The sequence below is a fragment of the Manacus candei genome, unplaced genomic scaffold (genome assembly GCF_025592945.1).
Source record: "Manacus candei isolate 608988 ecotype Guabito, Panama unplaced genomic scaffold, ASM2559294v1 h1tg000046l, whole genome shotgun sequence".
Lineage (NCBI taxonomy): Eukaryota > Metazoa > Chordata > Aves > Passeriformes > Pipridae > Manacus > Manacus candei.
Genome location: NW_026138094.1, coordinates 2,538,629 through 2,563,257, shown reverse-complemented (window position 1 = coordinate 2,563,257; position 24,629 = coordinate 2,538,629). Strand labels below are relative to the sequence as shown.

Below are 24,629 nucleotides of genomic sequence, written 5' to 3'. Positions count from 1 at the left end.
CAGGCCTGGGCCCTGCTTTGGGAGCAGGGGTTCCACTCTCACCAACACTGCCCACACCTCAGTAAAACCTTCATAACCTCAGAGGGACACATACCTAAAGACCCCAGAAGTGAGGCCTAAGGACATGAAAAGGACAAAATATGGAAAACAATCTCAACTCTTCAGTTTGCTTCATGTCAGTCTACAACTGCTAAACAAAAACCATGTAAATAAAAAATAAACCAACTGAAAGTGGATGTTAAAATTTTCTTCAATCTGACATGCTGTTCTCAAAATTCAAACCCCCACGACTACAGGAACTGAAACAACACATCTGACTAGAGACACTCTAAATATCTGGTCAGAGATACATCAATACTGAGTAACCTAGACAAAAAATTAACATTCATCCAGGAAATTAGTGGTTGACTTATGTCCTGAAGCATTTTGAAGGTTATCCAAACTACTGCAGCTGTTCTGTTAGCATGTCCTTCATCTGCATTAAGAACCATGCTCTGGACCTGGAAAAAGTGTTCAGCAATGCATGGATGCACAGCAAAGATTTAAAACTGGATCTTTTATGTATATTGTCTCTGAATATTAAACACTTGAACCTTCTAAGACAAATGCCCAAAGCAATATTTCATTCATATTAAATGCTGTAATAATGAGGGGAATGTCATATGATTTATCAAGTACATAAAGCATTGTAGTGTTTATAAATAGTATTTAACAATGATGAATAGATTTTTTTATAAATATATAGATGTTTCTCCATGTGTATGCACTTTAGACAACTCTATGTAAGATAATTATATAAATTACATAGCTATAATGGACAATTAGGAACCCAATTATACCCCAACATATCATTATACTATTATATAGTACTAATTTACTGCCCTCTAATACATATTTACTGCTACTGGTTTCCAGACTTTTGGTCTTGGAATACCTTAAAAATCTGCAATTTTTTAAGTTACCAGGAAAAAACCCAAGTATTTCTTTCTCTCCTCAACTCAAATTTGGAATTTTGCACCCAAACCTCAAATACTGCCAGAGGCCCAGAAACTAAATTCTCACTGTCACTGCAGTAACAGGTTAAAATTGCAGTACTGTGTGCCCTTGCAGTGCTGCCAAGAGGCAGCTTTATCTCACTTGAAATTGAGATTTAAGGCTTTGAGTGAGACACAAATCACCTGCCCAGCCATCTAACTCACTGGACTTCAGCATCATGACTTTTAAAATGCAGCTTTGATCATTTTATACATATTTTCTCTAGGATTGGAATCACAGTGTGCAAAGGTCTCTGGTCTTACCAGTCAAAAGGATAAAACTCCTGAGAAAAGTTTTCTATGCTGTTAGTATTTCTAATAACATTTTGCATTGTTCCATGCATAAAATATTAAGTATTCCAGAAAATAATATCTTCCAAAATAGTTGTCTCAGGACTCCTGGAAAAGCCTGAAGAGCTCAGCAACATCTTAGACAATTTTGATAATGGCTCACCCCAAACTTAGACTATCAAATCTTTGTAGGACACCATTGCATGGCCCTTTTTACTAAAAGAGAGTGTTGTACTGGAGTATTAGACAAATGTGCTGAAAAATGTTTTGTGAACTATGGCTCAGGTGATGGCAGCTGCTACAATCTGCACTCAGTTCACCTCTACAAGGAAAATTACAACACAAATTGCATGACAGCATTAAGAAAAATTCCAAGATTGGTTCTATATGCAGAATCTACCTTAAAATACATCCACAGTGAATGTTCCTTCCTCTTATAGTGTAATAGAAGGATCAAATTCCTTCAATGTTCAATGAGAAGTCTAATTTCTAGCCATAGTTGCATGGAAATAACTTCTGTAAACAGTGTGCACTGCAAAGGTTTTAGAAGAAATACCTACAGGCATCCACTAAGAAAAATCAGTTTGGAGAAATTCAGGATACACATAAAATTATCAAAGTCTTTTAATACTCTATCAGTGAAACCATCAAACTCTTGCTTAGATGAACACACCTAGTGATTGTCAAAGCAAAAAGTCCTTATGTGCCACAAAAACAGGATTTCCCCTCAGCTATTTTGGCTTAACTAAGGCTTTCAGACAAAAACAGTAAAAGAAAACAATTCTATAATTTAAAAAAAAAAAAAAATAAAAAAATCAAAGGACACAATGGAAAAAACCAGCAACATTTTAGAGAGGCAAGAGAAAAGGAAACAAGAAGAATGAGAGGAGAGGGTGATTAAAGCAAAATATAGCTCCCAAGAACATATGCTTAAAAATTCTCCCAATATTTCCTCTAAAACGCAGGTTCCTTGGAGGTACAAAAATTTTAAGGGACCAGATGCCAATTCACTACTCAGACTGAGAACTTTGGATACCTAGTCCTATTCCCTGAATTGAACAAAAGCCATTTGGGTAGACTGAGATTTAATTATACCCAGGGTAGGCAGATTCCCCCACTTATCAAGGGTCTGCCTGGTGCTGGAGAGCTGTCTCATCTCACTGTAATTGTTATTACAGTCCTAAAGCTCAAACTCATCCACATTCCTTTTTTTCTTTTCCCACTGCAACACTCAATCATCTTTCACATCCTATTCACCCCTGCCTTCCAGGAAACATAGCAGCAGTCTGGCCTGGAGGGCTGTCCCATGGCCCAGCAAGTGAGTTCCACTCAGCAACACCTCCCTGTGTAATATTCTAAAGGTTCTGATGTTTTTAGCTTCTCATTCTTGTGATTTTTTATTTTTTTTTCTGAGCTTCAAACACACATTCTTGCTGCAAATATTTCTCCTCATATTACAGAATGCTGTGATCCAGAAGTCACGCTGAATTTCTGACACAGCAAGTTGGCACCAGACAAGTGATTTCACTGCAGGATCACTCAGCAAAAAAAGCAAGGCCACAGAAAGAAAATGAACTCCCACTTCCAGCATAACTACCCTAAAATATGAACCCAAAAATGTCTTATATTTTGCAAGACTGTATATTTTTTTAATCAAAATTTACACCTGTCATGATGATATCAGCATATGTGAAATGGTTCCAAGGGACATGCACATAAGTAATAGAGATTTTCTCCTGGTCCCTTTGAAATAAAATTGAGAAAAACAATGCTCTGAATCACAATGTTATAAGCAAGTACATGCAGAATTTTGACTCCTTTGATCTAGGTTTCCTGTTTAGCTCTTGTCCACCTCTTCCAGGGTAAGAGTTGACTCAACTTTTTAAGAGCTGAACAGGAAAATATTTTCATGTACGAAGAACATTTTCTAGCCCAAACTAGATAAAAAGTCCAAACTTCAGCAGCAACAAAATTGCAAATTAAAGTTTCAAAGATTTCAACAAAAATTAGCCTAAGTATGTTGTCGATCAATTTTGATTTCAGTATTACTTTTTTAGTTACTAAAAATTAAAAAATCTTTCCAGGCAACTAATAATTCTGAACAACAGCAAATACTAACACTGATAATTTGGGTGTAAATAGGGAATGAAAAATTTTCAACTGAAATGTTTTCTAAAAGCTGTTGTTCCTGTTTTAAAACAGGTTGTTCCTGTTTTAAAAAACAGCTGAAATCTAAGTCAAAAGTAATGCCAGGGAGCTCCACATCAAAAAAGAGTGGCTGTAGTGGATGAACCCAAGGCCCTTCTAGTTCAACCCCCGCAGTGGTGGCCAAAAGCAGGGGCATGTTCAGCATAAAGCACTTCTTCCCCCACATCATCAACCATTTGCAGTTCACAGATCTCCTGAGCAGGCAGTGCTGTCTCTGTGTTCACTGATCCTCACTGGATTCCTCTTGGACACTTCCATTTTCCAACTAACCTGATATAAATGCTTCATTCCCACAACGCACCCAGTGAGGAATTCCACAGATTAACTACATGTCTTGAGGAGAACCATTTAATTATCTTTTCTTATCAACATATTTTGTTATCAAATAATAATCCCTGTATGTTTCTCCCAGTACCAGATGTGATACTCCCCTCACTCCCTGTTTCCTCCACACCATTCATGATTTTAGACCTCTACACCACATCACTCTTAGTTGTCTTGTCTCCTGGCTGAAGAAAACTAATCTTCTTAGCTTCACATTTGTAATTATTCATTTGCCCCTTCCTCTATATGACAACAAACAAACAAATATATTTCACCCAGGTAGTTTGTGACTATTTCTTCTTTTTGCTTTTTATATTACGGAAATGGAAATGTAGGCTCCAAATTAAGCATCTGAATACCTCGGCAGAAACCCTGGCCAAAAAAATTTAGTCATGCATTTATTTGAAAGGAAGCATTTTCATGGAGGGTGAAAGTATCGTTTCCAAGATTTACCTACTTTTAAATTTTACTTGAAACTACGAAAATTTTCATTAGGTAACAGATGAAGGAGAGATAATTATTTGTTAACATTAATTTATAGTAACAATTTAACATCTATGTTATTCTACTTCAAAGCCTTCCTGGAAAGACACGTTGTAATTATTTTTTCCAGCGTTTTGCTTAAAAAAATTCAGATTAGGTCAGATTAAACCACCGGGGCACTAATTTCAATTTAGCAACTCTGCATTACACAAATAGGATTTAAATGCTCATATTTAGAAGGATTTTACTTTAGATGAGAGAACTAAGAGGCTGGTGTATGTTACCCATAAATAACACGAGCTGTTCCTCAGTTGTGTGGCTCCTCCTGCACGCCAAGATGGCGAAGGGCCCTGAGGGGAAGCCGAGCGAGGGGCCCTGAGGGCACTTGTTCTGTTCAGCTGGAGAGGAGGAGACTGAGGGGAGACCTCACTGCAGTTACAACTTCCTCGGGAGGGGAAGAGCAGGGGCAGGCACTGATCTCTGTGGGGATCAGGGACAGGACCCCAGGGAATGGCCTGAAGTTGTGTCAGGGGAGGTTTAGGTTGGATCTCAGGAAAAGGTTCTTCCCCCAGAGGGTGGTCGGGCACTGCCCAGGCTCCCCAGGGCACTGGGCACAGCCCCAAGGCTGCCAGAGCTCCAGGAGCATTGGGATGATCCTGTGGGGCACAGGGTGTGACTCTTGGGGATGGGACTGTGCAGGGCTGAGGGCTGGACTCCATAATCCTTGTGGGTCCCTTCCAACTCAGCATATCCTGTGGTTCTGCAGTCAGACAACTAAATAGCAAAGTTTCGAGAATCAGCATTCTTCCGTGAAGTTTTCATCTGATATAAAAAGACAAAAGGAACAGCCAACAGTTTGGAGGGTGGGTGTTATTTCTTTGCCTTCTGTTCTAACCATCACTTCAATACTTGATTCTAAATAAAGGAGATGAGAAAAAGAAGTTTTGAAATTTCACTTTGTAAAGGAGGGTTTTATGTGGAATAGAAAGATTAAAAGAGTATGGCATAAGAATAAGAAAGGTGATTCTTCTGAGAATTTTGAAGCAACCCAGTGTTCAAAATCAATGACAGTAAAACAAACTTAGGAAGAGAAGGAATAAAAATACATGCTCCAATACATATAAATAATAAATACATAAATCAGAGGAAGCAAAACACATTACACTACCTTTTACTTCTTCTTTTGAAGCCACTAAAGAGAAATTCCTTATTTGATTCATTAGTGACTTGAGCTATATCTCTGAATAGTTGAGACACACAACAGCAAGTGGAAATGAAAACATGATATTTAATCTGTTTTGCCACCTTTTTCAAGGTTTTCTAGCAAGAGTTACTGAAACAGTTCGATGTCTCCATCACCTGACCAAGTGCATTCAAGAGAAGAAAATTAAAATAAACAGCAGCACAAGATACATAACTAGAGAACTCAAAATTAGTTGACATCTTCTATCAAATCCTTTGATATAAGCAACTTCTGAGAACAGGGTGCATACCTTTATGCTTCACACTACCAAGCAAATTGTACTAAACAATGATCTGTACCAAATACTTTGAATATATTTCACAATTCTTTGAATATATTTCACAATTCTTGCATATGCTATGAATTCAATACCGTTTTGTTTTTTTTTTCAAATGACTTTGCCTTTGGGAAGCATTCTAATTTTAAAAAGGAGACGAAGAAATATCAGCTAGGTCTAAACTCCTTATTAACATGTTAACAATTCTTTTCAAATCATGATTCTGCTATTATTGAACAAGACAGTGCATTCTCGTTCTCCAATTTCATGCACCCAGAAATTAACTCTGAATAGTAGTAACCAGAAAATGATAGGGATCTGGGTCTCTGCTGACAGTACTAACAAGGCAGCTGATAATCACATCTGCAAACAAATTTCCCCATTCCTCAACCCTTCCACAAATAGCCCAGGTAAACAAAGAACACGGACCTGGAATAGCAGAGCAGAATCATCTTCCCTTTATTCAGCTGTGGGATAAGTTTTTACAGATTTTTCTCTGTGCATCAAAACATGAGAGCAGTGCCTGATTATAAGGAATTCGTGAAAGATCAGCAGCATTCAGACAGCAGAAAACAAAGATTTACCAGTATTAATCATGTTTCAATAAAGAACTAGATATTTGACTTTTGGTAGACATTGAATGGGTCTGATTTTCAAAGAAAACAAAAAAGTATCCTCTGCACTTTAATGGTAAAGAACCACAGGCAGACAGAATGACCCCTGATAACTGTAGAGCTGATTTTTGACCAGGCACACACACACACCTTCCACTGACCATCTCATTGCCTCCCTGATGAAACCAGGGCACCAGCCCCAGTGAATTCTTAAATTGGCCTCTTTCTAAACACATCTCTCTTCCCATTTCAAGACTCACTAATACCACCTGTTAGCAGATTATCTGGATGGTTTGAAAGCCGTGCAACACACAGAGAAGTCAGTCAGTATGAGTGGTGTAATTTTATATGCTCTCCTCTTGGATTTTTCAACAGATTGGAAGTATGTTATCAGAGGGCTAACAATGTTGGGTAATCACCCTTTGTGGCTGTTTGGGTACAAACTACACTTGTGCTGAGTTTGTTGACTTACCTTTGGCATGTCTGCATGCATATTAGACAAGAGAAACAAGAAATGACAACTCAGAAAACTATGATACTTTTCAGATAGAGAATCTAACGCTGAGAAAAGCAGCACCTACTCAATGTTCATTTAAGCTTAAACCAAAAGGGAAGCTTTTTTTCAAAATGTCTCTTTCTGAACAGACCTAATAATCTATAAACCAATTGTCACTTTTTTCTTGCTTGCTACTTTTTAATTCATTCTTTGGTGAGTGATCCCTACTTTTCAATGGCAAAGTGAGCAAGTTAAGGAGTGTGAAAATACAAAGAAACTTTAAGAAGTAGGATGGGCATTGCCTAAAGAAATAAATACTAATAATGTGAACAATAACGAAATGCTAATAGTGAGAAACAATAATTGAACTCTTATCTTGCACCCTTCAATGTACATTGAATTCCAATGGCTACTAGACCTACTACCAGGTATGTAGGTGTGTCACCTTATTTTATTTATTGTTTTTAAATCCCAAATAAAAATATTTTTATTTTGTTCAACTGGGAATCTCTCTTCTTTTTCCTTTTCAGTAAGGAAACATGATTCTGTCAGGTCAAATCTAAAAGTGCTTTGGTTTGTCTGCCAAAACTAACCCTAAAACATTTTGGAAGAAACTGCTCTATGGCAGTGAAGTGGTTTTACAAACCCAGCCATCAGTCTTTACTGCACCTCACAGAAACATCCTTAACATGAAGTAAGGAAAGGTAAAGGGCTGAATCTCCTCCAGGGTGCCAAGAATTCACAATAACATTTCTTGCTCGTGGTTACTGTGCTGCTCTGGGTGAAGGTAATTTATGGGAGCATGTGGATCAGCATGGCCACATTGCACTGCCTTTGCTGAAAGAATTCATCAAAGGATGATCTTCAGAGAAAAATTAAATGAAGTCAGCCCTGGGTAAGGGCTAATTTTCCAAAGAGAAACTCTTTGGAGTTTCAGATAGATCTCAGCACACTTTGCTGCAATTACCATGAAAAAATTCTTTGGCAGTTTAATTTTTGTAGACTGACCTATGAAACTTTGCAGTTCTCTTCGGTCACGTCACTGAGTCACTGGTATGACATTTTCAGCAAGAGTCTGTTGTAAAGCCAAGCTTTTCCAATGCTGTTTCCTTCTTCATATCATTACAACCCTTAACAGACTGAAGCAGTTCCTTGTCAATTGACACGACAGGTTCTGTTGGAACTTTTGAGAGTCAGGAAGTAGTTTGAGCAGTATTTTTAATACCCTCTCTCAGATTCACCAGCAAGCCCACAGTTCAGCCATTAAAGTACTTTCCCAGCCAGTGTATAAAGAAAACAGCTGTTTATTAGACTTGCTTTCTGTAGTGTGTACAAACAGAGCAACAAAGTGCCTTTGCAGTGCACAAACATTGAGAGAGCAAAAAGAAAACGAACACAAGGCATTAAACAAAGAAAGGATGTGTACAATGGAACAGGCATAAGCTATTTATTTTTTGTTTGTTTTTCTTTTTATGCTAAAAATAGAACACAATGCTTATCTTCGTGTAGAGACTACTCACCAAAGCCTGAATAAACCGGAGGTCAAGAATATCAACATCATTAAAACTCTTTCCAATTTTCAGTTCTTTATCTAGATTCACTTTTTCCTGATATTACTTACTTCAGAAACTAAGCCCTCTCCCAAGGAAAAAAAAAAAAAAGACCCATCAGAAATTCTCTTACGTGGACATTTTAAGAGAGAAATGATCAGACTTAGTCCTGGCCATCTATCACAGTTAAAAGTGTCCTGAAAGAAAAATGTGAGACATTGAAGCTAAGAATTTGGTCAACCAAACCTTCAATAACTTTGAAGCTTTTTAAATTCCAGCTCTTGTAAAAGGCTGAACAAATTTCTACAATAATGTTTCCAAGCTATGAAATATCACATTGCCTGGAGTTACTTGGAAGGTACAACAATTAGCAACAAATAGAAAACAGTGTACATCCAGTGCAGGTCAGTTCAGGAGTTTTCTTTCTAGAATTGCCATTCACTTAAACAAATTAAATGTGCTGTTCTATCATGCCTTATCATTACACTGAAACTAAACCTTGAAAGAAGTTTGTAACAAGACTGACACGTGGCAAAAACAGTCTGACCTTAACCCAGCGTGGTGTCACATTAGGGTTCTTTGTAGTGCACATCACAAGATGCTACTACTGCAAAAATATAAACAGGGGAGTTTCCCATCATGAAATATGTTTGCAGGGTAAAGGTTCCTCTGTGAATGTATCACAAGTTCTTTGTAAATTACCAAAATCTTATCAAGACAACATATCATAGAACTTCAGGATAGATTTGCAGATACAACCCAGAAATTAGTGTGCTAAGGCTTTAGGTATGTTCTGAAAACATCTATAGATGTAAGAGTTGTGATGTACCAAAAAAAATAGGAACTGTGCTGACTTAGAAGACAAAATACAATACTTCTAACATTACTGTTATATTAAAGAACTTTTATTCAAGAAAAAATAAGAACTAAAATTTAACTAAATTGAGTTCTGTCCCACCACAGATAATTTTAACTTCTCTGTGAATAAAATATTTCATTTTTACCCCCAAGAATATTTTGCTGGGTCTAATTACAACAAAAGCCTCTTGCCTGACCATTTTAGTGGTGCTGGTGAGCAGCTGTTGCCTCTGGAATTGGTAGCACCTGAACTTGGCAGTACCTGAACTTGGTAACAAGAGCTCTGTTCACTGTTCTGGATGGGGTTAGCAATTGCCTTCACTAACTGGCACTGACATCCTCTCTTCCTACCAAAACCATCTCCCTTAATGCACACTGGAATTATACTTTTCAAGTCCCAGTGACTCATGGTCAGTTTTGTTATTGATTACTACAGTCAAGTTGTTTTACCCTTGTGTCACTTCCAATTTATGAGCCCCATTTAAAGAAAAATTCCAATCAACTCTATGACCTTGTACTTCATAGGAGATTTTTACCTGTTTCCCTTGCTGTATTTTCAAGGTGTCATCCAGCTCCTCATGTTTAATGGTTTGGTCTCCTCGGCATCAGTACTATGACCATGTTTTGTCAGTCTTGTACCTTTCCTGTCTGCTTCTTTAATGAAAATATTACAGTAATATTAGCCAAAATACTCTCCCCAAGGAACCCCATTAGTAAATTCTCTTCATTTTGAATGTTTCCTTTCCAATGCTGGGAACTGTAACCTCTCTTTTGTCTAGTTCATCACACCTTGCCTTCTCTTCTATTAATCCCCATTTTTTCTAGCTTTAGTAATAATTTATTATATAGATTTTTTTCAGCTAAATCAATAATCTGAAGTCTCATTAGAAAGGTTTGTATGTCACAAGGTGTTTTCTGTAAGCTTCTGCTTAATTTTGCTCAATTTTTCAGCAATTGCTCTATATTCATGTTTTTCCATCTAAGCTCACAAGGTTCATAAGAACACAGTTCACCCTGTCCCCACTTTCTTACTTGATAGACATTTCTGAAAATGCCATCCTACATGTACCAAGCTACTTTACCTAGAAACAAACCCCAAAAATAAGTATAACTAGAACAAGAACACTTCATCTTGCCTTTTCAGAGAAAAAGAATGATTTATGATGTGATCTAATAGTTTTAAACAGTCACCTAAGTCTCTAAGCAGAGTTATAACCCCGAATTAAATGGTTATTTCAGTGTAATGATGCTTGCTCAGCAATTAGTAGCAAATGCAGATCAGTAGAAATGCTCTGCAGAGCGTTAAGAGCCCATGGATGTGCTTGTCTGTGCACACACTGACATGGTGAAGTCTCAGCACCTGTCCTGTGCTTTTACAATCCTTATCCATTCTGTAAAGGCCTGTAGCAATCAGATCATTATTTCCTGTGTAATTGCTGTTGTTCAAATAGAGGGGCTCACAGGCACATATAGACCACCTATAGATCTCTCAAAAAAGAGATCACTTTTTTGACCCAAAATGTACAGCTTAGCCCACCTGGAGTAGGCAACAACTATACACAGCTAGAGTTCTAATCTTATACACAGCCAGAGTTCTAATCTTACTGCTTTTCTCTGTCTTACAAACTGTGTTGTACTGGTAACTTCTTCAGGTTTTAGATTCCTTCCTATTATGACTGTTGTTACAAATTTCATTTCAGAGGCACTGGAATCACAGAGTGAACACACCAGAACGAAGAAACATCAGAAAAACTCAGAAACCAGATTTCGACTCTATACTGATACAACTGAAGGCGACTGCCAGCTTTTTTTAAATCAGCTGGAGACTCTTGAGAAATGCAGTTTCAATTCCTCTCTCCCTCTGGTGATGATAGTCCACGGCTGGTCGGTATGAACTCACATTTTGATTTCATTCAAACTACATTTGATTTGATACACTTTCCTTCTCATTACACTACCGCCAAAAATATCTTCAGATATCCCTTTGGGATTACAAAGATGGTAGATTTCCCTGGCAGCAATCATGGCTAGAAATAATACATCTCCCACAGATTCTGAAGGAACAGCCTATAAGCAATTTTTTCCATGGGACTCCCATGCCAAGGATTAGAGTCAGCCCCAGTTTAGGGCCAGCAGAGCTTGAACAAGTACCTGAATTAATGTGCTGGGCTCCTGGAAGACTGAATACCAGTTTCATTTCCCTGATATGTTCACTGACACATATTTACAGACTTCTTGAAAAGTGCACACAATCTCCCCACATCTTTCTCACAGCTACACCCTTAAAAAGAACTTCTCATAGCCCCATAAGCTAAAAGCAAAGCCTTCAATATCAGTGAATTATAACTGAACTGCTTCCAGTTAAACTGTAAAAAAGCAATCCACCATGAAAAACCTTTCTCAAAACCACAGCAATACCAAGAGTGACTTTTCATCAGCTTCTCAGTTGAAAAAGAAACAAAAGGCAGGATAAGAAATTACATCATTTTAACAGGTCTTTGATTCTCACAGAGCCACTGTCCTTACCTAAGGTGGCAAAATGGATCTCCCTTGCACATCTTCAAATACTCAGAGAAACTCTGAACACCCCCCTTGATGCAGATAACTCTCTTAACAAATAAGGGCAGGGCTGACTTTGGATGAAATATTGCCTTAGACTACTTTAGCCAAGCCTCACAAACAAGAATCTGTTCAAAACCTACACCCTCTTCAAAGACAAACCACAGGTCTGAAACTACCATTGAAGTTGCCCCATATGAAGTTACCATTCATATTAACTTCATTTGCAGAGGTGTTGGGGGTCTTGGAGGAATATGCATGGAAACCCAGACCTGAGACTCTCAAATTCTGTTACACCAGAAGAGATAAGGGCATTTTATCACTTAAGGAAATACATGCAACTAGAACAATTTAATCTGATAGATTAAATAATAATTCTAGTCCATCAAATCAGAAAAACGCTTTGATACAGAAAATTGTAATCAGGTGTTCAAAAAAGAATTACTCAAAAAAGCAGCTCTCAAAATGGGACAGCTATAGAAGATAGATGGTTGCTGGTCTGCAACCCTCCAGCTTCCCTCCCTCTCCAACTCTTTTAGCTTACAGGAACAGCTGCTCTTGAATGAAATCAGAAATTTTCTGGGCATTTCTGTCTTTCCTTCTAATGAGTAATATCAGTTATCACCAGATGAGTTCAAATATTTTGAGACATCATTTTCACTGATAAAAGTTCATATTACAAAACATACATTATTATACAGTTCTTATACTGATTTTTAATTTTTTTTGTCTACCAAACCCCAAAGATTCTCAGCATTAATCAGGCTGAAGCCCCTAAAATCAAGTTATCAGCATTAAATCCCTCCTTGTTCATATTAAGGTTTTTGTTTCTTTGAGCTTTTCACAAGAAATATTTGCCAGACACTATTTGGCATTGTTTCCTCACAACAATGGTCTTTTTATTGTTTTGTTGTGTGTTTGTTTTGGTTTTTTTTTTAATATAACAGGTGGATGGGATATTAGAAGGTTGGATTTGGAAAATGGCAGCAGCTCTGAAGGCTCATCATAAACCACTGAACGTGATCATTGCAGACTGGCTCACGCTGGCTCGCCAGCACTACCCCATTGCTGTACAGAACACACGTCATGTGGGACAGGAGATAGCACAATTCCTGGAATGGCTGGAGGTAAGAGCCCCCAGATCTGGAAAATGTTTCTCTGGAAAAGATTCATTTCCTTGTTCTTATGCTTCTACAATCATTTGGAAGTACTATGCTGGTTAATGCTGTTCATTTCAGTCACTCACATTTCTTTATTAAAGTGTAAATTTTTCTTCCATATAAACTTTGACAGGACTTCATAAACTTTCACCATGCAATAGAAAAAAGCAAGTGGTCTTGCTTATTAAAATATTTTATGTATCTTTAGAGGTAAGATAACTTCCTTCTACTTTAGCTTTTCCACTGGCACTTGTGTAGACAGCTACCACAGTCCCACCTTTTGAAAGCAGGCAGACATCATTTGCAAGCTGTTAGTTCAGCAAAATTGATTTATGTTACCTGTGCTTAACTCCTGCTTTTAATGCAGGATTCAATCATGTCTGATTTTTGCCACAGTTTCCCAAAGATTATGCTAAAATAACATAAAAGGAGACCTTTCCAGAGGACAGACATGCCTCACAAAGCAGATGACATGGAGGCAGCAGTGAGTGCAGAGATACACTAATACAGTGACTACTTATCAAAACTCCTGCTACTTGGGGAGCAGTGGTCATGGCTGGATTGAAAAGGCAGAAAGCAAACACCAGCATGAGAATCACTCATACAAATCAGGAAGCCTAAGCAACTCCTGTTGCATCAACCTCTAATACTAATTTAAGCTATCTAATTTGAAATGAAATTATACTTCTGTACTTGACAGTGAATTTTTGAATATATTAATTTAAATAAGGTGAGGCCTAAGGTGGAAGCTGAAAGATTTGTAGCAAATACCATTGAAGGTCTAAGCTGCTTCCAACTGGAATGGCAGAGCAAGAGGCTGTCAGATACCATGCCCAGTTAGGGAGAAGAGGCACAAAAGAATGGCAAAAGAGCCAGAGTCACTATTTTTCATTGAGACATTACAAGCAACTTTAGCTCTTGGTCAAATGCAGTTTAAGTTGATGGGGCCTAAAGTGATTTTTGAAGCTGTTAATTATTGAATGAATCAAACAGTGGACTTTGTTCATTTGCCAGGACACACCACACTGTCAACAGTAAAGACTGTCTGTGATTTCTCTAGTGTCAACAAACAAATCCAAATAAATGACTCCTTGCCCCAGCACTGTAGGTAGTTTCTCTTGTACCATGATATGTTCCAGAATTTAAATATACCACAAATTTTCACACCATTAAATAGCTTGTGTTCAACCAGAAAACGTTAAACTCAGAAGGGGAGCTCAGGTTAAAAACCCCTTCATTCCAACTCCCCTAACTATCTCTTTGCTATGTTTACAGGCAGTCAATTATTTGAAATATTCTCAATAGATATAACAAAAGCTGCAGTGCTGTCCAACATTTTAATTAAGAACAAACAATAAGCAAATATTAGTGCTCTTAGTCCAAGAATTAATAGGGCATGATCAGTAACAACCTCGATAGCATCCATCTCAACACCACCTGAGAAGAAAACTGGTCAGACTCTGTGATTCCTAAGAGCTGCCTCTCTCAAAAGAAACTTGCCAAGTTTCACCTCATCTTCAGAAGAGATGGGTATCAAGACTGTACAACTCCCCTGAGACAAAGAAATTAAAAGAGAGCTTTGCCTTTCCTGCAAGAAAAATATGCCACATTCTTCTTTACAAGTCAGAAAAACTTTGAGCCTTGCAGCTCAGGTGAAATGCTTAAGATGTACATCTTCATTTCTTAAATGCTTAAGATTAGGTAGAAAGAAGGGCCCGAGGCCAATTCTGCTTCAATAGTTTTGTTTCAGATCAGACATTCAGCTTTGTAGAAATCAGTCCAAGAAATATCACTGCCATATCACTTAACACGTCTGATCAATCTTTCAATACCTTGTCTTCTCATTTAGCTTGTGCTTGTATCTCAGGCCAAAAAAGCAAGGCACTTCCTATAGAGGATTGTTTCACCCTGAAGTTAAAGGACAGATAATCATTTTACAGTCACAGGAAAGTCAGATGCTGCAGACAAAAGGCAATGCACATTTGCATCACTTGCTACAAACAACAACAAAAATCCTACTATCTGTGTTGGTGGTTTTCCTGTAGTAGGAGGAGGTTTTCTAAGTAGCAGTGCCTAAATATGTGGCATTTTCCTGCTGCGTGAAAAGGAAGCAAGGAATAATATTCAGCCAGTGAAGAAATTTAGTGAATGATTCACACACTTCATTTGACCACCACCATCAACATACAAATTTCTTGTGTTATAATTCATGGTATTTCTAGCTTGTAATAAGTATTTCATCCTTTTCCCATTTCCTGCATCTAAATCAAGTTGCCACTATCTTCCAGGAATCCATTCAATTTTCCAGAAGCAATGCTCATCTAATTGGGTACAGCCTAGGAGCTCATGTTTCAGGATTTGCTGGAAGTTTTATCAGTGGTACAAAAAAGATTGGAAGAATTACAGGTAAAACACTTATAACTTTAAGAAATATAATAGTCAACTGAATTAAATTATGCAGACATTTGACATATCAATGTCATATTGACAATTAGCTGTTGAATAAGCAATATTCACCACAGTTCAGAAGTTTCATCCCATTGGTTTGGAAATTAGATTTAGAAAATTTAATGAAAACATTAAGTCTCATAGTGTCTCTATCTTTGATCTCTCTTACCTCAGTCCAAACTATGACATACAGAATATACAAACATGAGAACTACAAACCCAGAGACTCAGGCTGCATGTTGCTTGAATTTATCTTGTATCTGTTCCCAGTGATTGGTTAAACCAAAAGTTAGCCACTGACCTTGGATCTTTGGTCACTGTCTCGACCCAAAGTCATTCAAATACACTGTTCATTGTTAGCTAGTCATTTAAAAAAATACACTAAGGAAATTGTCTAACTGTGCTTGAGCTTTTAATTATGGTAGAGTGCTCACACAGTGAATTCAAGCCAGTTCTCCTGTGGCAAAAATGATAGTTCTGGATTACATTTTACAAGAGGTATATCATTAGAATATCCCTGATAGATGCTCAAAACAAACCAAGTTAATCCCTAACACTTGATTATTTTGACTAGTGGCATTCTGAACTTTCTGTAAAGTTTTGTAACTGTACTAATAATGAGTGTAATGAAAACACATTTATAACGTTATTGGTACACTGCACACAGTACCTGAACTAATGCCCAGTGACAGCCTAAAAAAGGCAAAACCAAAAGAGAAGTGCATTTTACACAAGGCCCACATCAGCTACATTTAATCCATCAGAGAAAAGATTTTACTTTAATCAGCTTTAGAAGTGAGGCAAATATACATGATACATGTATATATATATGAATATACGTGAATATACTTTGAAGTCACAACTCTAATCTTGGATTCATTGCCACATACCACAGTCCCTTACACAATCAGCTCTTGTGGTACTGCCTGCATGACAAGAAGCTGATTTTACAAAATACATCATGATACTATACCTCTGCATACACTGAAGGACTTCAGGTCCCCAGCACTGCTTGTTCAAACCTTATTAGTACATAAAACCTTGATTATGGATAAGTAAAAAATATAAGAACACGTTATTTTTTGTAACAGCTATATGCATTCTTCAGCAGAAGTTGTTCAGACTTGTAACAATAAGCTCAAAAAATTGACAGTGATAAAAGTTATTAAAACTAAAAGGAAATGTATGCCTTCAAGGTGACTTCCCTACTTGTAGCCTGTGTTATTAGTCTTGTCTGGTTACATCTATGCTATGTTATTCCATAGTTCCAACTGAAGAAGATCAAATTTAGAAGCTTCTCCTCCAAACTGAATGCAGCTTTCAACTAAGCAGAAAATTCTCTTCCATAAATCAATTCCAAACCAAGAAGAGCACCATACAAAAAGATTTAGCAAAAAAAAAATCAGCAAGACTTGCTAAGTGGAATATTATTTTTCTGAATACTGTAATGATCTGCCTTGAAGACTTTTCAAGTTGAAAAATCATTATAAAGAAAATCTACCAGACATACAGCCTTTTCCAGCAATAAGTGAAGCTTTTATAAAGCTTCAAGTCGTGAATGTGGGCTAAAAGTCAACCTTGTTGTGGGACTGGTGTCTCCAGAAGGGCCTCTGAAACACTCGACCTCTAGAGTTTAAAAGAATAAAATTGTGTAAACATCCCTGCAGTGACAGGGTGGCAGTGAGTGGGTTTGTCCATGACAAACACATCTATCTCTGGGCCTGTGGCCTTGTGCAGGCAGCACTTACTGTTTGTTACAGCACCTGTGTTTGCTTTACTTTCTGCTGTAACCACGTACCCTCTGCAGGACAAGTGTTCTTAGCATTGTTTCCATCAGAGAAAGACCTTGGAAAGTAGCAGTGCTGCCTGCTTTTAAATATTTATCATAGACTTTTCTTACAGCAGTAGAACAGTCCTTCTGCACTAAATGACAAAGGGATTGTTTGCTTTTATGGCAGGCCTTGACCCCGCGGGTCCCCTGTTTGAAGGAATGTCACCCACAGACCGTTTATCTCCAGATGATGCAGATTTTGTAGATGCAATTCATACCTTCACTCAACAGCACATGGGTCTCAGTGTGGGCATCAAGCAGCCTGTGGCTCATTTCGACTTCTATCCCAACGGAGGCACCTTCCAGCCTGGCTGTCACATCCTGCACGTGTACAACCACATCGCACAGTTCGGGATCACCGGTAAGAACCGAGGGCACAAAGCGTTGCACTGGCAGGACCTCTGGGAAACCACATAGCTCTGTGACCTCAAACAGCTTCTAAGGGGAGTATTATCACCCCTTATATGCAAGGAAATTTCTTGTCTAGAAATCAGTTATCTGATTTTTATATGTATTGAGTTCAAACTGGTTTTCCCGGCTCCAGTGAGGAACTGGGCTGTCCAGCACTCCTGAAAATGAAAATATCCTGCAGCGACAGGGCAGTAGTGAGTGGGTTTGTCCATGACAAACACATCTATCTGTCAAGCACCTCTGAGTAATTTCAAAGGTATGTTTTAGCAGTAGGGGAAATGAGAAAACTTATTCTAATTAAGCCAGATTCATCCAGTGTGCCATTAATTATTTCAAATCAAATAAAACACAGGTCTGTACTGCTCACCTCCTTAGTTCACCTTTTCCTAACTCCCTGTCCTTCAGCTGTGTAGATGATGCTCCCTCTAGGACCTGGCTGACAGTGTTCCAGGATGGGTTTTATTTATAGAAGCTTATTTCCAATGTACCTAAACACAAATGTACAGAGAAACTGATGCAACATACTGAAAAAAGATAAGGTACTGATGCGCAGTGACAACCAGAACTGCTCACTGAAAAACCCCAAAAGAGCACTGCTCACCCAGGGCATGACACTGTGAAAGTATTTCTCAACTATCATCACATGCTGCCTAAACATAGGCCTGACTTTTTAGCAGGTAAAACACGACAAACGAGCAACCAAGCACAAGCTCAAAAGCTTATCAATGGACATATATAAAAACAGTTCTCCCAATTGCACAAAATAATTACTGTAATTTGATGGCTCTGAAGGAACAAAAAGATACTTACTTCTCATAAAAGCATCTCTATGTATTTAATAATTTTTTAATCTCTTTAATACATTTTTTGCTCCTTTTTCCCCAGGAGTAGTTTGCAATTCAAAATTCACTCTAATAGGGACAAAATATTATATTACTGCATAAGCGTCCAAAAGACAACCACTCAGAATGAGACTGCTGTCTTTAATCTGGCATGATCTGAAAGACTGCACATCATCTCATATTGTATTTTATATTGACCAAAACAGCCAGGATAATGTAATTAAGGTTCATATTTACAGTCTGATACAGTCAGGCTAGAGAAGTTTAAGCAGCAAATTATTCAATTTTATTAGCTATTTTTGAATTATCCTAAAAGTTAAATTGCTACAATGCATAATTTCTGAGGCAAAATCATGATGTAAAGGGTAGTAAGGGGACGGGGGGAAAACCAGTAACATATTTGTAGTTGGTTACAGTACTCCTCTGCAGCTGAAATGGTAAAAAGGAACAATGGCATGTAAAATTTTGTTTGCATTTTTTCAGGCATCACTCAAGCTGTGAAATGTTCCCATGAGAGGTCAGTTCATCTGTTCATTGACTCTCTTCTGCACAAGAACAAGCAAATCACAGCTTACTGGTGCAACGACATCAACACTTTCAACAAAGGATTGTGCCTCAGCTGTAGGAAGAACCGGTGCAACACCCTGGGCTACAACATCAGGGAGGAAAGGCTCCCAAAAAGCAGACAACTCTTTCTGAAAACAAGAGCACATATGCCCTTCAAAGGTTTGTGGGAATACTTGTTACAGTGCCCAGATTATCACAAAGTGAGAGAATGAGCCTAAGCTTTGTGATCCTATTTACTCATTCATTAAGGCTTATAAAATCTGTGGGAATAATCAATTTACTGAGACAACTGAGAATCTCACCCTGATGCCTTTTCATCAAGATCCTGGCTCTTAATATTTCTGTGGGAAAAACCCTGCTGTACACTTGCCCCAGGCTAACCAAGGATCCAAGGCCCTGGAGATGCTTGGGGTCCTGAGCTGCAGGATTTTCCTACAGCTGGTCTGTGCGGGTTGGTTGTAAAAGATGCAGGCATACAGCCAAGCTGAAAAAAGCAGCATAATTGCTCTGGAAGGCCTGTAAAACACCCTGTTCCAAGTTTGCCCAAATTTTATCTGCAATTAGTCTATGAGATGACATACAAATTACTACTTTTCAAACAATGGACAGACAACAGAATAGTGTGGACTTCTACAGGGCTGAACTGCAGCACAAAAATAAAGACTGGTACTGTAGCTTCAGTTCTACTAAATTACTTGATCAAGAGTGCAAACTAACAATTTTTTAAGCTCAGGGAGACAGTCAGTGTGGTTTCTTGGCCATACAACCAGACAGAGGACACACAGCCTGACAGGGGAGCAAGGCCTTTCTGCCAGTCTCCAATACACTCGGCTGCCAGAGCCCACGAGGTGGCTGCTGTTGAGCAGACATTGCCTTGCCAGTGGCAAGGTTTATGTATGTTTTAAAGCAAGAACAAGCAGGACTGTGTGGGATAATAGGCAGGGACATGCTTCTTCCAAGGGGCTTTTAGGGCAGGGACTCCTGGCACACAGCATTCCTCCTCACCACCTCCTGGGCAGGGCTCCCGCCTGGAGCCACAGGTCACACACATGGAGGAGACACTCCCCTTGGGCTGAGGTGCTGCTCCCCGGCCCCTCAGCACAGCCCTGGCACAGCCCTGGCCATGGGGTCCCATAGCCCTTCTCCTGCTGCCAGGGCAGTGCCAGGCCAGAGCCTCCCTTCTGATGAAGGGCTCGGCCCTCTTGTCCCTCACCCCAGACTCTGCAGTTGGAAGGCACTTTGGATGTCCACAGCGCACCCCTGGCATGGACACTGAAGGGCCTTGCAGTCCTGAGGAGAAATGCCTTAAAATGCTGCTTGCATTATACAGCTTGTTTCCCCACAGAGTCCACTTGCTCAACTGCAATATCACAGATTCAAATTTTAAAACATACAAAAAATCCGTGTACTTGTAAAACAATTTTTTAAGTCTTTCACTAGCACAGCTACAAAATATTCAGTGATGATTCCAGAGGGGTCTGCTCAGTCCTGATTGCTACTCAGAGCAGCTGAATCTCCTGAATTGCTTCTAATACTGTTTAAAAGGGTTCAGGAAGCTAATTAAGGTAGATTTAAAAATTCCAGAGGCTGCTGCAGTACAGTCAGGTCCTTGTCAGATCAGGGAAGTGACTGGCTCTGGGGCCACAGTGTCCACCATCACCACACCTGGGCACAACAATGCAACCCCTGTGTTGCATTCTTCTCTGGACATGGAGCTGGTTTCAGCTTGTGGTAAAATATCTGCATCCTTTTGGCTTTGATTTCAATTTAAACACGTTGCATTTTTATGCTTGGAGCTGGTTTTGCATCAAAAAAACATCCTTGGCGCATATGCAGATAACAGTGCCCCAGACAATGGTCTCCTTTCACAAAAGTTCCCAAACAAAGCGGCAACTGTGGGAGGGTGCTCACAAAGTCATCTTTGTAATGCTTTAAAAAAAAAACGTTTGAAGATCATGGGAGAAGCCCAAACAGAAGAAATTTGAGAAACTCAGCATTACACTTCAGAATCCTCTGCGCCTTCGTAAAATCTGACATTTCATTTTCAAGTTAATGGCATTATATTCTGGAGAGTACAATAATCCAGTTCAAACAAAAAAACCCGTTGTCACAAACAAGTTAACAGTTATAACAAAGCTGTGATGGGACCCCAAGTTGGAGATTTTACATGAATATGCTCACCTTTTTCCTTAAAGTGAGCCCCACAACCACAGCAAAAGCCTAGGCTGTATCTGAACAGACACCGAACAATCAATTTTTACATGGAGAGAAAATTCAGAGAAAGACAGATTATTAATAAAAGTGATCTGTAGACAAGCCTCTCTGCCTCCATCTTCATCAGGTTTGCAGCAAAGGATCAGCCATTTTGTCTGATCTACTGAATGACATGTTTTCAGAAGAAAATACATTGTTCACTAACATATAACAACTATAAAACAACAACAAAAAGATACAGCTTTTCTAGCAAGTACCTTCTATTGTAAACACCCTGAGCTAAAAACAAACAAAAACAAACAAACAATCTGTGCATACACAGAAAAACATAATTCCCCTGGCAGTATGGTGGAGCCATTCTCAGATGTAATGAGGACTGAAGTGGGTGAAGAGACTCTACTCAAAAACTAGTGTGCAGTAATGTTCCTTCATACCTAAACATTTTGTCTAGAAGGTGGCAGGTAGAATGACCAGATGGAAGAGTTTTGGACCTTCAAACTGTGTGCACAAGCTCTAACTGTATGTTGTTGGTTTGTTTTTTTTTCATAATTCACAAAATATCAAACTACTCACAATCAGAACAGTGATGACTTCTTAGGCATTCTTCCTTCTGACAATGTTCAGTTCAGACTTTCCTAAACACTGTTCTTCTAGAAACCCACCAAATCTTGAAGCATTAATGACATCTTTCTCACAGTAATGTGCTTGAACAAAGCCATATTGTTAACAGAGGCACGTGAAGCACAATGTATCATTATGCAGGCAAGGAAAGTTGGTGAGCCATCTGTTTTGCAGGGCAATTTTCTAGTTGATCAGAGAAAAGGGCCTGACCACATTGCATAAGCCTTCAATCCACATCATACATCTCTGGTCACACCCAGTCACAAGGATTCATCTGGTCACTTGATAGAGGGCTTGCCAGAAATTCTAACATTTAAACTTCAGAAAAACTGCAATATTTCCCATGGAAGAATGTTTTATCCTAAAGGGAAACTCATCCCAGATTACCTTTTTTCTCTGTCCTTTTAAACAGAGCAACAGGGCCACAAACCCTAAGGGATTACACAGCACAGTAACAATCAGAAAAAAATGGTCGAGTTTTAATTTCAGCAAATTAATTTGAAAAATAACATGGAAAAAAAAAATCAAGTTTCTGCTTTGAAAGGCAAACTTTTTTTACCTAAGAAATCTATTTCTTCTTTGACCATTAATTTTGTCACTTTGCAAATTCTTCCCTTTTCCAGTGTACCATTATCAGTTCAGGATCCACATCATCAACGAAATCCAAGGCAAGCCGATAGACCCAACTTTTACCATGTCTCTGATAGGGACTAAGGAGGATGCTAAAAACCTGCACATCCCACTGTGAGTATTGGTATCCCCTGTCATTGTGCACATGAGAAAAGGTGCCAGTTAGCAATACTATTAATTGATAGTCATGCTGTGAGTGAAATGGTTCGGAACAGATAAGTCAAGATGAACTGGAAAATGCCCTCTCTTCAGTCATACTGCCTAAAAATCACAAGTTTTTCAACATTCATAGAGTTTTTGCAGAAAAAAAAAATCTATAAAACAAACAGCAGATTTGGAAGTTTCCTGTCCACTTATGTTTTGTCCATCCTATGGCTGTGACAGGGAGATCTAATCAATTAAAACACAAATAAAAAAATCAGCTGTAATTAAGATAAAGAATTTTGGCTATTTATCAGGGTGGACACCATTTGTATTACAAAAGCAATGGTAACAGCGTGGGTCAGCATTTGTTGTAGCAGACAAAAGATGTAACATAGATGCTATTATGGAACACCTTTTCTTCTACTGTCAGAAAACACTCCTGCTTCACCAGCTGTTCAAGCTTCTCCCACTTCTGCTTTTTTCCTACCATGTTTTCATATTTCACCACTTTATGCATCAGAAGGAAGAATATTCTAGAGACTGTAATGTTTTGTCCTAGAGGAGAAGGAGGAAACACAGTTCTTTCTCTGGTCTTAGAGAGAAAAAAACTTTTTTTTTTTTTAATTTATTCCATAATAATTAAGACAGCATTATTCTGGTTTTATTTTCTGTAGAGTTGAAGGTATTACTGGGAACAAAACCTACTCTTTTCTCATCACCCTGGACGCTGATATTGGTGACATAATAATGATCAAGTTCAAATGGGAAGGAACTCCAGTTTGGGAAAACATCTGGGACACAGTGCAAACCATAATACCATGGACAAAAGGCACTCATCGACCAGGACTTATAGTGAAGGCATTAAGAGTGAAAGCAGGGGAAACACAGCAAAAGTAAGTCTAATGAAAACAATAATAACACCGCAGATGTTTGGCACACAGGTTATCCCAGACAAAATACAAGCATCTGAGTCCCCAGCAGTCACACCAATAGTGAATTTATCCGTGTTCAACTTCTGGCTTCCCCTCCCCTGTCCCTCAGATCAGACTGCATGATTTTTAGGTGACTTCAAGAATTTCTTTCTTCTCAGATCAGAAATGAGTAATTGGAAATGCTCTGGCTCACCAGTGAGTGTAAGGCACACAGGCCCTGGGTGCCAGTTTTGTTGATACTTGGGAATAAAGAATAGAGGAACCAGCACACACATCTAAGTAAGAATTTTAACAAGTTTTACAAAGCAAGTGCTCTACACAATTAATTACAATTTCTGACATTTTTAGAATGGGATCACCTCACTCTATAAGTACCACATGAAATGTCAATGAAACAAGATACTATGTAAGATAAATGTTGATTCCAACATTAAGGTCATGAGGTATTCAGATTCCTACGTACAAAAATATTAATTGACTTTCAATACCTACTTCATAGAGAAACTCAGCATCACCATTCTTGAAAATAGTCATTAGAAGGATCCCATACAGAACTACACAGTCCTGTGATTCCTTTTGGTGTTTTTTCTCCTGCTTATTGCTTTGAAACTGGATCACCAAGTCTAAGTGGTCTTGTTTTCTATGTACAGCAACGTGCACAACACTTTTGAAACTGCTTATTCATACAGAGACATTTCAGCCAGAAGAGAGAACTTGTAAGGATTCCCACTGCTTTAATCTTTTGAGAAATTTTAACTGAGCAGTTTAATTAAGGTTAATGAGAAAAGTACACCTTACCTTGTAACTGTGGCTCAGTCTTAGAAAGCAATTCTTCCTTGGTACATTCTCTTTCTTACCACCACCAGTTATAAGTAGTGCAGACTTCCTGTGG

General features: G+C 38.5%; 1 protein-coding gene across 1 annotated transcript in view; it reads left to right on the top strand.

The window, feature by feature from the left end:
* Positions 1-24,629, top strand: part of LIPC (lipase C, hepatic type) — a 52,123-nt gene that overhangs the window by 24,834 nt on the left and 2,660 nt on the right. The window contains exons 2-8 of the mRNA XM_051797110.1: positions 11,079-11,266; positions 12,885-13,064; positions 15,386-15,503; positions 17,504-17,737; positions 19,113-19,355; positions 22,655-22,775; positions 23,480-23,698. Coding sequence (XP_051653070.1) covers positions 11,079-11,266; positions 12,885-13,064; positions 15,386-15,503; positions 17,504-17,737; positions 19,113-19,355; positions 22,655-22,775; positions 23,480-23,698 — 1,303 coding nt within the window. The remainder of the gene's footprint in view (positions 1-11,078; positions 11,267-12,884; positions 13,065-15,385; positions 15,504-17,503; positions 17,738-19,112; positions 19,356-22,654; positions 22,776-23,479; positions 23,699-24,629) is intronic.